General features: G+C 37.1%; 1 protein-coding gene across 1 annotated transcript in view; it reads right to left on the bottom strand.

The window, feature by feature from the left end:
* The window catches only part of LOC102600112 (ferredoxin-dependent glutamate synthase, chloroplastic), a 45,896-nt gene that overhangs the window by 9,973 nt on the left and 20,504 nt on the right, over window positions 1-15,419 (bottom strand). The window contains exons 10-25 of the mRNA XM_006363706.2: window positions 14,701-14,860; window positions 14,310-14,420; window positions 13,956-14,171; window positions 13,323-13,480; window positions 12,845-12,974; window positions 12,571-12,629; window positions 12,324-12,429; window positions 11,014-11,110; window positions 9,675-9,790; window positions 8,032-8,229; window positions 7,817-7,927; window positions 7,342-7,581; window positions 7,130-7,228; window positions 5,565-5,660; window positions 5,223-5,420; window positions 5,059-5,133 (exon numbers count right to left, since the gene is read on the bottom strand). Coding sequence (XP_006363768.1) covers window positions 5,059-5,133; window positions 5,223-5,420; window positions 5,565-5,660; window positions 7,130-7,228; window positions 7,342-7,581; window positions 7,817-7,927; window positions 8,032-8,229; window positions 9,675-9,790; window positions 11,014-11,110; window positions 12,324-12,429; window positions 12,571-12,629; window positions 12,845-12,974; window positions 13,323-13,480; window positions 13,956-14,171; window positions 14,310-14,420; window positions 14,701-14,860 — 2,170 coding nt within the window. The remainder of the gene's footprint in view (window positions 1-5,058; window positions 5,134-5,222; window positions 5,421-5,564; window positions 5,661-7,129; window positions 7,229-7,341; window positions 7,582-7,816; window positions 7,928-8,031; window positions 8,230-9,674; window positions 9,791-11,013; window positions 11,111-12,323; window positions 12,430-12,570; window positions 12,630-12,844; window positions 12,975-13,322; window positions 13,481-13,955; window positions 14,172-14,309; window positions 14,421-14,700; window positions 14,861-15,419) is intronic.

Raw genomic sequence — 15,419 nt, 5'->3', positions numbered from 1 at the left:
TCTAAAGGAGGTGGATGGAACCCAAATCTGCCCCAAAAAGGAGAAAATACAGCAGCCCAAAATTAGGATTTATTTAACCTAGTTTATAGACTCTATATTTACAAGTTATATTTCTATGTTGACTGCAATGGATTATGTGTGGACATCCGCCTTCTATGACCCTAGGTATTTCATTCCTATTGAATTGTATATTTGACCAGCCCCCTTCCTTATTTTTCCTTCATTGAAACAGATATTTTAAAGAATATTATTATTGAGAGTTCATCTGAACCTTTGGTGGCAGATTGCTTTGGGAATTATCTTTTGACCTACCTAGTTCAGAATTCAAGGTAGATAACTTCTTTGATATCTTTGGTTACTTCTTGGTATATTTAGAAAGCAATTGGTACCAATTACTAATTGTTGTCTAATGTTACTCATGAAGCGGTCACGATATGATTCTAAGTTTGATTCGTTTCTTAAGTAAAGGTGTTTGGTTCATCCAATAACCAATGCGATGTTATTTGGATCTTGTTAAATCATCAAAACTTGCGTTGGTGGATGTTCTTGGAACTATTTCCTTGAATTTTCCCATATCTTTTAATTTTTCTTCAGTCTTCTTAATGTTCCTTAGTTTTGCTTCCACATTTATATTAGTTCATACTCAAGTTTTGAGAATCCCATCCATTGAGCTATCACACATCCACATGTTTCAGATTTGGTAAATAACATGGAGGTTACAATGGTTGACTACCGGAAGAGAGATAAAGGAGATCATTCAAGCTTTCAAAAGGGCCATTAATAACTGAAATTGAGTAGTTCTTAGAGAAACTACAATGACAGCTTAGAGACGGGTGAGGTCAGCAGATGGCATGGAGGGGGGAAAGTAGTGAAAATGTTAAGAAAGTTGTACGAATATTGTAAATGACGTTGTGTATCGATTAGGATTAGTCGGATCTAATCAGATCGATTATGTAATTAGGTAGAATATTTTCCTTCCTATCTTAGAACTTGTATATTCACTATCTAAGACCGAGTAGCTTTAAGGAATAATCAAGCGGAGTTTACACACAGAGCAAGGTTAGAGAATAATCAATTCACAATTTGCAACTTCCAGAAGAAAGAAAGATCGTCGTCATGCAATTTTCTAGTGACTGTGAACCTGTTTCAATTGCCTCCTATTTTCGTGAGTGTTGTGCATAAACCGATAACACCACAACGTCGGGCATATTTCGACAACAAAAGCCCATCCAGCCATGCCGAAAAAGGTATCGTCATGCGCTTCCACACGCTGAATAGAAAAAAAATCTGGTACGTTCTATGTGATGTGTCGGGGCGTGCGTCCATTTATGATAAAAAGCAAGCTTGTTCCTTTGGTTCTTAGGGGTATTCTGACCATGAACTAGGGTTCCGGCGAGGTCCAATGAGTTTTCTGGTGAACTATCATTTCCAACAGCTCTTTTGCATATTCTCAACACTGTAGTAGTCGCTTACTCCTTCTCACTCGACCTATCAAAGTTTTGTGGGGATTTCAGTTGTGGGAACTATGTCTTCCAGCAAGTATAGTCAATTTTCCAGTTTTTCTTCATTTTTGTAACATTGATCTTGCAATGTTTTTGACACTTTTTCGTACCAAGCATGTGATTGTTCTCAAAATCTTATGGCCAAATTTGAGCATATTACAGCAAGTTTAAACTTTCCGGCGACAAAATTTAGTCATTTTCCAGCCATCTTCCTGAGGTTATCAAGAAACTTGGTTGCAACAAAATGGAATCCAATACTTCAAATAATCGGATGATTATTGGTCTCTTTGTTGGATTATATTGAGTTGCTTCAACTCAAAGCACATAAGCAGACAACTCGTGAGATAACTTATGTCGTTCAAACAGGTAATAGTGTGACTTGCGCCGTCAATCTTCTTCTTCCTGTATTTGAGTCATTCATTCAAGTGGATCCGGTCACATTTCTAGTGATAAATCTCTTTTTGCTACTATTTCTTACTCCAGATTTCTTTCGGCAGTCGCAATGGTTCTCAAACCATGGCATCTGGAATAGGTCAAGCTAGCCCATGTTCTTCCTTAACTTCAAAATTCAATTCTCTATGTTTCTGGTGATCTTTTAATCTCTTATTCATTGATCACTTATCCTAAATCTTAAATCACTTACACCTTGTCCTCCTTCCGTAGTTTCCGTGCTAGTGATTCACTCGATCTATTACATACCAAGTTGGGACATCTCAGCTTATCATAAATTCAGAAAATGGTACCTTGATGGTGTCAGATGTCTACTTTAAAGTGTGACTCATGATAACTCGGTAACCATACTTTCTCTCATTTCCCTTGACATCTTGATAACAAGGAAGAGCTTCAGGTCCTAATCGGGTCACATCTATTACATACTAAGTTGGGACATCTCAGCTTATCATAAATTCTGAAAATGGTACCTTGTTGGTGTCAGATGTCTACTTTAAAGTGTGACTCATGATAACTCGGTAACCATACTTTCTCTCATTTCCCTTGACATCTTGATAACAAGGAAGAGCTTCAGGTCCTAATCGGGTCACATCTATTACATACTAAGTTGGGACATCTCAGCTTATCATAAATTCTGAAAATGGTACCTTGTTGGTGTCAGATGTCTACTTTAAAGTGTGACTCATGATAACTCGGTAACCATACTTTCTCTCATTTCCCTTGACATCTTGATAACAAGGAAGAGCTTCAGGTCCTAATCGGGTCACATCTATTACATACTAAGTTGGGACATCTCAGCTTATCATAAATTCTGAAAATGGTACCTTGTTGGTGTCAGATGTCTACTTTAAAGTGTGACTCATGATAACTCGGTAACCATACTTTCTCTCATTTCCCTTGACATCTTGATACCAAGGAAGAGCTTCAGGTCCTAGTCGGGTCACTTCTACCCTAAGATTTTGCTACTTTCTTTGTTTGCTGATATTCTAGTTGATTTGGATTTTGCAGAGGAAATATCCATCTGAGTTGTTTTAATATTTTCAGACATCCCATGCTAAAAGCCGAAATCAATTTGGGTTTCTATCCGCAAATCATGTTCCATCACATTTTTGGCTGATGCAGCTCTCACATCATGTTATCTCATTAATCGTATTCCTTCCTTATCTACCAAGAATCAAGTTCCACATCCGGTTTTGTTACCTCACTTATCTTTCTCTCTTTCATCTCGTGTCACTGGGAGCACGTGCTTTGTCCATAACCTCCAACAAAAGAAGTCTTTTTCTTTTTGATCAGGTAAATCATTTCATTTCAAAAATCAAAAGGCCAAAATTGACCGTACACAAAAAGTATACCAAACAGTAAAGAACCTACAAAAGAATATGGTTTTGTACAAAAGACACTCAATCCTCTATAAATTCAGGACTACATGGGTAAACCAAACAAATAACACACTGAAGACTACTCCTTAACTGCCCAAAACTCATTTCTACCCCTTCAAAAGCGCTTCTATTTCTCTATCCAAATTATCCACATCAAAGCCTGAGGTGCAGCATTCCTAGTCCTGGTCTTTCTCCAGCTTCTTCCAACTTTCCAGCAAACAACAGATCTTTCACAGACCTTGGCATCACCCAAGACATACCAAACCAACTGATCATATCTCACCATAATCTCTTGGCCAGGCAGTGTAGTAGAAGATGATAAGATCTTCGCCTGCCTCTTTGCATAAATAATACCAGCTGTACAGACTTTCTAAGGTATTCCACCATCAAATCACCTCTCTAGCAGCTAACCATGTGAAAAAGCACACCTTCCTCAGCACCTTAGGAATCCAAATCGACCTTACAGAAAAAATTTCCTCCGCCCTCACCAGAAGCATCTCATTATAGAAAACAAGCAATTGTTCCCCAGTTTCTATCTCATTGTATCGTGTCGTTTAAAGGCTCACAATGTTGATGGAGTAAAGTTAGAAACTTTAAAATTCATTCCCCTCCCAATCCTGGAAATCCCTTCTGAACCTCAAATCCCACAGTGTTTCTTCCCCTTGTGTCCCCCTAAATTTGTTTGACTATCGCCTCCTTCTGAAAAGATACCCTATAAATGCTTGGAAACTTATCTTATAACTAAGATCCATACCATATATTTCCCCCAAAACTAACTCTACTCCCATATCCTACCCTCAATGAGATATTATCATAATAGACTGGTATGCACAAGAAACATAGATCTGGTTATCGGTAAATCCAAATCTCGGCAGAAAAGCCCACTGGCGGTGCCAGAATAGGGTTCCAGTGATCGGAATCCAAAATAAAATTGATAGTAAGGTTTGCAAGACCTAGGCTACCTCAACAGAAAAAACAAGGCTCGAAAGAACATGTTGGAACAAGCCTCGTGCACCGGCGCATGTGTCATAGGCGTCGGAGGTTTAAGTCGCGTGTGATTGGAGTTCAACCAGAGTGTTTTTCTGGGGTTTGGTCACTGGAGCTTTCCGAGCTTGATGGCAGTGTTGGTTTTCGCGAACACTGAAGGAAAGAAGAAGATGACGCAAACAACTGTTACAGTCACCAAAATTGATAGACGGCACTTTGACTGTATTTTTCGGATGTTTCTCACTAATACTCTGATACCATGTGAGAAAGGAAAAAAATATTACTCACTCCATCCCATTTTATATGAGTTAGTTTGGCTCGGCATGGAGTTCAAGAAATAAAGAAAATACTTTTGGAACTTGTGGTCTAAAGTAATTGATAGATATTTGTGTGACTATAAATCATTTCATTAAGGGTAAAATGGGCATTTTAAAGTTAAATTGTTACTTAATATAGAAATGATGTGTCATTCTTTTTGGGACTGACTAAAAAGGAAAGTAAGTCATATAAACTGGGACAAAAGGAGTATTGAATTGTGTTTTCTACATTATTATATTGAGCCCTATTTATAGACACTAAATTACAATCCTTTTCAAGTAAGACAATATATACGATCCTATTCTTGTTCAAATTCTAACCTAAATGATCAATGTAACCATGACATTTTCTCAATGGAATACTGAAAGTTAACCCAGGAAATGAACAGTCTGTATTTTCTATAGAAATACAAGTGAGGTTACCTCTTCAGCAACATACAAAAAGTAGTTAACAAGGTCTCCGGGAACACCTGGGAACCGAGCTCGTAACTCCTCTCTCTAACAGTTTTTGAGAACCAAAATGTTAGAAAAATTCAAAGATTATCAATAAATATGATGAAGATGATTGAAAATGGGACATAGGCTACCTGACTGGCAACACCAACTGGACAATTGTTAGTATGGCATATGCGAGCCATCACACAACCCGTGGCTATCATTGCTACCGAACCAAATCCATACTCATCTGCACCCATTGCTGCAGCCATCATGACATCAAATCCACTTTTAAATCCACCATCAACTCTAAGAACAACCCTTTCTCTTAGCCCATTTTCAATGAGTGTCTGCACACATCCATTCAAAGAATTAAAACAGAAAAAGAACATACTTAAAACGAAGAAAGTATTTAATGCAACGAACTTCCATGTAATAAGAATAATTATTAAATAGACACTGAAAATGGCTCATTTGTACAGTAAAAAGATAACCTGGTGTGTCTCTGTAAGTCCAAGCTCCCAGGGGCCACCAGCATGCTTAATTGAACTTACTGGGCTTGCTCCAGTTCCCCCATCATGCCCTGATATCTGCAAATGACAACCGCCAAAAAGACTTAGCTTACTGTGTTTGATTTTCAAAATAACATCAAAAATTTGAATTTTTCGTAAGCAAGTTATGCATACAGATATATACATGTCAACTTGAGTGGGAATGCTGATTTGTATATGATTATGATCAATTGTGATCAGATCTGATTTGTAGGACTAGTATCTTAATTGAACTGATAAAATCAGATCTGCCATGCAATCAAGTATTTCAGGAAATTGCATCTGCTGAAATCATTCTTTGATTCTCAAATCTCCTAGAACTAAGGGATCAGGTTACTAGTTTGTTTCTTTCTCTTTAATATAAATCTATACCTCTATGGATGAATACGATTGAGCAATTTTAGTACCAAAACTTACACAAAGGTATCACCTTCTCCTCCCCCAACCGTCCTACTCCCAAACAAGGAAGGTTCTACAGTCTACACCAGATACATCACAAAAGAGGCCATAGAATAACTATGAACCTATGAGGTATAACTTGCCAAGACTATACAAATGATTGTACTTAGGTGTAGTAAGCAATTACCCACAACTAAAAATTCACCATCATTGGAGAAACCATTAATTCAATTCTGTTGCTTAGATACAAATTAAAGGTATATGGAAATGTCTTGGTATATTTCAACTAGCATCTCCACATGATGTGTCATAATTGCAGAAGTGATTGTCAATGAGATGTTCGAATTCTATTTTGAACCTAATATTGGATCATTCTTTGTTTCCATGTCATACCTAATGACATTAAAGGTAAATTAGTTTTAGGATTTCAAATATCTTAACATTAAGAATGTAAAAGATGACTCCCACCTTTCCCTCCAATCTATAGAAATTAATAATATAATTTTTATCTAATTGTACCAAGCCAAAAAATAATTTAATTTTACATAAAAAGGAAAGTATCATTTTGTTAGGGAATAGGGCATTTGAAACTACACCTTAATAATGATATTTTGGATTTACCTACAGGAAAAAAAATAAAAAGTTATGGTCATTTAAATTTCAACTCCTACAAAGCTTCAAGTCGTTTAATTTTGGAGGGAAAGGAACAGGAAAGCATCTGAAGGTATAAAAATGATTATTAGCAGATGAAGGTCTGCCATTTATTTCTAGTTAATTTATGGTGCAAACATGAGGTTCTACTTGGTATGGATGACTAGCGGTTATTTGAAGAAAAACGCATTTATTGGTCTCTAGTTTTGCCACTTACATACTGACAATTCTTCCATCACCTTAATAAGCTATTACTTCATTAAAAAAAAAAGGAAAAAGAAATTGCAAGTGGTCCACCATAACAGCCAGCTGAAAAATGTTTGAAAGCTGAGCTAGCTCGCAGTCTCTCTCTCAGGAAACATGGCCAATTTCTCCTCTTTCTTTTAGATTTAAGCTTCAATCTCTGAACAGGTCAAAGCACAAAGGATGCATAGCTACAGGCACAACTATTTGGTTACCTGTATGATATCAGCATTTCCCTTTGCCACCCCAGAAGCCACAGTACCAATACCAGCTTCAGCGACAAGCTTTACAGATACCTTAGCTTTTGGGTTGACCTGCTCATGAATGAAAACAGAATATTATTCTTTACAGATACCTTAGCTTCTGGGTTGATACTGCTCATGAATGAAAATCGCCATAGAAAGGAACAAGAAAACACGCATTTCACCTGATGAAGATCATAAATCAACTGAGCAAGATCCTCGATAGAATAAATATCATGGTGTGGTGGTGGAGATATAAGAGGAACTCCAGGTTTTGAATTCCTTAGTCTAGCAATGTAAGCACTGACTTTTTTACCAGGCAATTGGCCACCTTCACCTGGCTTTGCACCTTGAGCAATTTTAATTTCTAACTGGTCGGCATTAGCTAGAAATGTAGGAGTAACACCAAAGCGTCCAGAAGCAACCTGAAAAGGTTGTAAGGAAGTCAAGCGCGTTCTCCACAAGTGATCAAGAAAATAACCTACCTTTAAAACGCTATGTAGCTCAGACTTCTCAAGAATGTCAATGATTGCATGTCGGATTCTCCAAAAGTACATTATTTTTGGAGAATCCGACATGGGTGCGGCGTCAAAGGGAAGAGCCACACAACTTAGATGAAAAGGACGAACAAACATCAGAGCAAACTCATAGTGCACATACCTGCTTAATTGCACTTGTCGCAGTATCTCCATTTTGCAGACCTTTAAGGTGTGGAAGTGTTGGAGAATATCCATCAATGACATCAGTAAGTGGTTTCCAGCGAATTGGATCCTGTTTGAAATTAACAATCAAAACATCATCATTTCTGTAGAATAGTCGGTGATAAAGAACAATTCCAATGGTACTGTGCTCAACACAACACAGGTACAACATACCTCACCACCTTCTCCTGAGTTCGACTTTCCACCCAATCTATTCATTGCAATTGCAATAGCTTCATGAGTTTCCCTTGAAATAGCTCCAAGTGACATGCCACCAGTACAAAACCGCTGCACAATTGCTGAAGCAGGTTCCACTCTTCCAACTGGTATAGGCGAACGATCACTTTTGAATTCAAGAAGATCTCTGAGAACCTGCAATAAATAGATATCTTCAGAAACGACAATCTGTTTTTGTGTATTCACCCTTCTTTCATCTTTAACAGATTGAACAGAGGGGAAATTACTAGAAGGCTTATGTCAGCAATTACTTTTAATGCATCTTATGCAATCCGCATTTCCAAGAGTGATATTTGGCTGTGCATAAACAACAGAAGGGAAACTACTAGAAGGTTTATGTCAGCAATTAGATTAATGTATCTTATGTATCCGCTTTTTCAAGAGTGATATTTGGTTGTGCATAAACAACAGAAGGAAAATTACCAGAAGGTTTATGTCAGCAATCACTATTAATGCCTCTTATGCATCCGCTTTTTCAAGGGTGATATTTGGCTGTGCATAAACAACAGAGGGGAAATTACTAGAAGGTTTATGTCAGAGTAATCCAGTGTTGTCAAAGGTGTGCTTAAGCCTTGAAGCGAGGCTCAAAACGTGTTGAGTGCTTCGCCTTGCTTTATGTGCTTCGGTGTCATCAAGTTCTAAGGCATACTTTTCCTTGCCAGTGAGCCTTTGCTGAAGACATGACACTAAACAATTGATATTTCACTTTATCATAAATTTTTTTCAATTTCTTTGTTCATATATTTTTCATTAATGTTTATAATTATTAGCATTGGACAAAATATATATATTTGTATTTTTTCTTCCTTTGCACCTTCTTCCGTTAAAGCCGACGCTTTATTTGAACTTTGCGCTTAAAGCCCCAATGGACCTTAAGAGTTTTTTTGGGCTTTTCGCCTTTGATAACACAGCGCTTACTATGAATGCATCTTATGCATCCGCTTTTTCAACTGTGACATTTGGCTGTGCATAAACAACAGAGGGGAAATTACTAGAAGGTTTATGTCAGCAATTACAATTAATGTCTCTTATGCATCCGCTTTTTCAAGAGTGATACTTGGCTGTGCATAAACACCAGAGGCCAAATTACCATAAGGTTTATGCCAGTAATTACTATTAATTGAATCTTATGCATCCGCTTTTCAAGGGTGATATTTGGCTGTGCATAAACAACAGAGGGGAAATTACTCAAAGGTTTATGTCAGCAATTACAATTAATGTCTCTTATGCATCCGCTTTTCAAGGGTGATATTTGGCTGTGCATAAACAACAGAGGGGAAATTACTCAAAGGTTTATGTCAGCAATTACTGTTAATGCATCTTATGAATCTGCTTTTTCAAGAGTGATATTAGGCTGAGCATAAGCAACAAAGGGGAAATTTCTAGAATGTTTTATGTCAGCAATTACTATTAATGCCCCTTATGCGTCTGCTTTTTCTGGAGTGACATTTGGCTGTCGATGCATCAGGAAATACATAAAGTCGGCAGTAGTAAACTACAAGATTAAATTAGATATCCAGATGATAAGAAAATGCAAAGATATCCCAGTAAAAGAAACAGAATCTAGTAAAACAACTCACGTTTACAGGTCGATTAGCCAAATGCTGCTGATATACTGAATAAGCACTTTCACTCTTTTGGCGGACAGCTTTATGGAGCAGTTTTGACATCTCTGGGTTGTTTCCATGGTATTCACCTTTTAATTTAAGGGAAGAGAGAGTCAAAGAAATGAAAACAAAAAGGAACACAGGCCCATGTCTATTAAGACTTCATCTTGAGACAAAGATACCAACACTACTTTTCATTTCTCAAAAAAAAAAAAGGACGATTAAAAGAGTATCTTTTGATTCACAAAATACAGCTCGAAATGACATCCCTATTTCATGTCGAAAGCACCAGATTGCCGCACTTGTAACAATTTAAGGTAAGTGCACCATATTGATTTTTCCTTCACCATGTAGCTTTTGCTCAAGAGAAGCAAGAAGGGAACACAAGTTTAACAAGATATAAGATTCTAAGAAAGCTGGTTTCTTGGAGTAACATGGAACTATAGGACTAGCCAGCAGGTAGACACGATGGAACTATAGGACTAGCCAGCAGGTAGACACGACTCTGTTATTTCTTGGACCCTTCTCTCAAAAAAGACTCCGCAAAATGCACATAGAGGGGGAAGGAAATAGAATCACAACTTTCCTCACTGAACTCTGGCAATGCACAAGTTATCCTGGTCAGACATTGAAAAGTGAAGGTGGCAGAAGCTAATCGACACTATCTAGGTTACTTCTCTTATCCCTTCAAATGTTTGTTTAAAAGTAACCTAGTCTTAAAATCAAGAAAATTACGACACATCTAATACATTAAAAAAAACCATACCCTTTGTAATCCCTTAAGTAGGTATGGGAGAGTAAGATATACGCACACTTTACCCCTACCTTTGCATGGTAGAGACTAGAGAGGCAACTCTGACCTACACCTATACCTATACAATCTCCTTTTTTTTTTGGATAACAATGCTATCCGGGTCAGCTACCCTCTATACTAGCTTTTGGAGTCTAGAATGTTAAAAAAACAACAGACACATAAGAAATAGAATGCCAAAGGCTGTTTAACAAACTCAGCAGACCACCATTATGAGTTGACACGAGAATCTCAATTTGGTAAATCTTGGCTTCCTAACGACTACCTCTCTACAAGCTTGGAGTCTAGCATGTTAAGAAAATCTACCAGAGCGCTCACATGCAATGTTTTTATCTTGAACTAGAAATACACAAGAAACTGGCATGGTATATGCAGACTTTAAACAACATTAAAGGTCAATACAGTTTTACAACATTTGCTTAGGTTCCATAGATCTGGATACTGTATGATGAAAAGATATACTTCAGAAACCTCTATGTTTTAGCCTCTAGAAAAATATACCTCCTTGTCTGAATTGTAAGAACCCATAATTCTCTAGTCGTTTTGCTGTATCTTCAGAGAAAGCCTTCACCCAGAATGATAAAGTCTCTCTTGCCAGCTGCAAAAAGCACAGATTGTAAGTATACCGCCATGTCATCTGAGCCAACATTTTGCAGAACTTCAGAGATCAAGGTAAACTTTTAACCAAATGTTTATTTCAATTTGTTATCAATTATGCAAAGAAGCGAAACAATCATCATGTTAATTCTAACGCTAGCTATTTCTGCCTAACTAAATCAAAGGTTTTCCCAGCAGTCTGATTGGACCACTGCAGAAACCAACCAACTATTTCGCATATCAATATTTAAAGCTGAAGCTTACAAAACAGATATCCCACTGAAATTGGAGCTAAAAAGTTACACACTTTCAATATTCTTCCAAATTCCAATACTTTCTATATCTTTATTCTCTTGAAGAAGCTAGATTTCCCAAAATGAATGTGATCAACATCTTATGCTATAAGAAAGCAATTAAAGCAGCGAACAAATATTTATAGGTAAGATGCAACCAAAATCATTTCAAGGCCAAATATAGTATGTATAGTACATTCCATATGACTCCATTAGCACTGTAATAAGATCAGTCGATCAGCTTGCTCAGTGGAACATATCACTTTGAAATCGAGGAAACTCACCATTAATGTAACAGCTTACTCATAGTGAATTCCAATCATTAAAATGAGACCCTTAAAGAAGAATTCACGTGCAATACATAGACCTATGTTGCTCAGACTCTTCATAAATGCTGTCACAACCGTGTCAGATCCTTACAAATATACTACTTTGAAGAAGACTCAAAAATTTTGAACAGTCCGAGCAACAAAGATAGAGTACGTGGATGAAAAGCTCCACACTTCAGAGTGAAGAGTTATAAATGCAAAACTTCTTTTATTAGTCTTAGTACACAGACCTCATATGTTCAAGAAGCAGTGCAATCAATGTGGTTTCCTTGCTACTATTGAGCTTGATGGTTCCTACAATAGAATGTGAGGGGTGCTATGCTTGGCAACTGGATAAGGAAAGGGAAAGTACCAAGGGCGAAAAGGAACAAAAGCAAGAGGGAAATAAGTGGGTCCCAGAAGAAAAAACTTCATTTTTCCCTTCACTTACCCTATTTCTTGTCATACCAAGCAAGCGAAAAGAAAAAAAATTCCCACACTCTGCTTTCTTCCCTTTACCTAATTGCCAACATAGTTTAAGACTTTCAACACTATTTACCAAAATTGATACACGATTGGCCATTCACAGATCAGATGCTTCATCTCTTAATACCTCATCAAGGGTTAATCCACCAATGCTCGATTTACTGCCACAGAATGCAATATCCATAACCACCTTCCCCAATCCATAGATTTCAAATATCTGTGCACCACAATAACTGAACCAAATAGTTTTTGGTGAGAAAAGCAGATGAGGAAACGTAGAAGAGTAAACTGACATAAAGAAGACAGAAAAAAACAAGAAAAGAAAGAATGGCTACAATAGGAAAATTGCTGGCTCAAACTATATTGGCAGATACCTGGAGAGCAAGGAGATCCCCATTTTTGAAAGAATTTTGAGAAGGCCAGATTTAATTGCCTGCAATTGAGGGGAAAAAGATCAAGTCAACATTGTCTTTTTTGAACTGCAAGCATCTGTCAGTTGTGTCTTCAAAAGTTATGTAGATAAAAGCAAAATGCACGTCTGAACCCTAAAATTCCATTAGCAAAACATATCTCCAACGTGCTCTTTATTAAAAATGCCAACCAGGAAACAGAATTTTAGTAAACATACAATCACAAGAAAAGGAATACCCTGCAAAAGTTCTTTTGAGCCTGTTCAATGGTAACACTAGGCATTTTCCCATTTCGCATCAAGTTCACAGTTTTAGTGCTCAAGCGCCATTGTCGACATGTCTCAAATGCCAAGTATGGACATACAGCACTGAATGAAAAAGAAAATATAAGTAAGTCGTTGCCTGAATACAACAGCAGAACTGACCCCAGATGATTTACGTTAAGGGGAAAAGATTAATTTACCACAGTGGTAAAATAAATTGAACTAATCAAATATGTTCTGTGACAGATCACAGATAAAGAGGGTGGTATGTCGTACAGACTGAACGATACATTGTTCCATCTTTTGGATTAAGTTAACTGCAGTATCTGTTCTGGTTAGTATGTTGTACAGACTGACAAAAGAGTACAGATTGATGCACTTCAAATCACCTAGACATCTTGTAATGAGGAGGGGAAATAAAACCAGAAAGGAGTTTTATATCCTGAAAATAACCTTGCACCAAATCCGATCAAGCAAGCAAATTGATGAGTACTGAAGCATTGGGCAGTATCAGCAACAATTGAAGCAGACATTCTAAGGCCATTTTGAATCAGATGCTGGTGAACGGCACCTACAGCAAGAAGTATTGGAATCGCAGGGCGAGTAGCTTCCTGGAGGCAGCAAGGAATTAAGTTTAATTGCAGTTGTTAACTACAACAAGAGCACTAAAGTTCTTATCAGGGAAGAATTAAGAGGGAAAATAGATTAACAGATCCAAAAGACAGACTGCTATAGTAGAAATTTGAACTTTCAAAAGAACGACATCAGAGAGGAAATTCAGAAAGAACCAGTCCTCAAAGATAACAAGAAACAGAAAAGAAAAAAAAAAGATGATGAACTCAACAGTTCAAAAATTTGTTGAAATAAATATTGTTACTCAAGGGGTAAACTAAACAGCAACAACATTCCCTGTGTAATCCCATAAGGGGTTAACTAAAAATAGCTCAAAATCGAAAAACTGAGACTTGCATATAGTTGGAGAAACCAGCACCTGAACAAAATGTCAATTAACTATGCACACAATGCCACCACTAAAGAAACTAAAAGACAGATTAGTAGCACGAAAATTGCCAAAAGAGAACTTACCAATTCATCAGACCTATCAGAGAGAACAAGCAATTGAGAACCATTTCTGACAGCCTCGTCAGCTGCTTCGCATAGTTTATCCAGAGACCTTTTCAAGGACCCATCAACTCCTTTCCCAACATCAAAAAATGTCGGCAAAACATGAGGTTTTAAGTGTGAATCTTTCAAAAGAGATTCAAGCTCTCCTTCATTAAGTACAGGACTAGGTAAAATAACCTGACCAAAAACAAAATTATAAACAATAGAAAACCACAAATGATACATAATACATCTATAAAACATAAGATCAGAAATATTTAAAACTACAGAATACAGATTATCAAAAGTTGAAAGGAAGTACACGAGTTGACCAACCTGAGAAGCATTTTCAGGTCCAGCCTCTAGTATATTTCTACGCTTGCCAAGATTGACTTCAAGCGACATGACTAATCCTTCTCGGAGAGGATCAATAGCTGGATTTGTAACCTGACATAGATGCACATAAACCATATTAGACCAGTGACTCTATACCATTCAGCCAATTATCAAGTAATCAAAAACATCTTTCAGCCAATTTCCTTATCACAAGACTCGTTCAAAAAGACAAGCATACATAAATCAAAAAGACTCATTCAGAAAGAGAAAGACACAAGTTGGACATCTTACGAAGCTATACTATAAATGCCTGAAGCAAAACTGACATATCTAAAGACATTGATGACACTTCATGGAAACATCCAGGACTGCAGAAGTTAACATTGCCCACCTGAGCAAACCGTTGCTTGAAATAATCATATAGCATATGCGGCTTTTGAGATAATACAGCCAAGGGAATATCGTCTCCCATGCAAAATGTAGGCTCCTTCCCTTGTGCAGCCATACTTTCAATAACCATTTGAACATCCTCACTAGAATAGCCATACGCCCTGTTTTATGGAAATGAAATGATAACATAAAATTAATATTGATAAGATATAAATAATTTGTCAGGAGAACTTGCACAACAGATTCTACCCGCAACAAGTTATTTACTTCACCAGACACATCAACAAATTAAGCAGACAAATTCAGGTGCAACTAGCAATGAGAATTGTCTTCTTGCTTCATTAACTTACAGATGAAATTCGTAGTAACCTTAATTTGTGTTGGACCAAATCTTCATGTGCAATGAGAAGTTATTATTCTCATCAAATAACTCTAACCAAAAAAATGGGAGGTGATGAGCAAAAGAAATAATAGGGAAGTACTCCTTCCTTTGTCTCTCATCTCCGAATGACAACACAAACTTTGAGGATTCTCAAAGGAAGCAGTTGATTTGTACCATCTGATATCTCGGCGTTCAGATTTTAGAGATTAGATTTAGATTAGATTATCACTTAATTCTAGACTAGCTAGAATGAACGGGATGGTTTGTTTACTTCTATAAATTGTACACTTTGAATGAATACAACATACTATTTCAATACCAAAACTACTATGGTATGA

This window comes from Solanum tuberosum, unplaced genomic scaffold, assembly GCF_000226075.1.
Source record: "Solanum tuberosum cultivar DM 1-3 516 R44 unplaced genomic scaffold, SolTub_3.0 scf00450, whole genome shotgun sequence".
Taxonomy (NCBI): Eukaryota; Viridiplantae; Streptophyta; class Magnoliopsida; order Solanales; family Solanaceae; genus Solanum; species Solanum tuberosum.
Note: the sequence above shows the minus strand (reverse complement) of the source record. Positions and strands in the feature narration are given on the sequence as shown.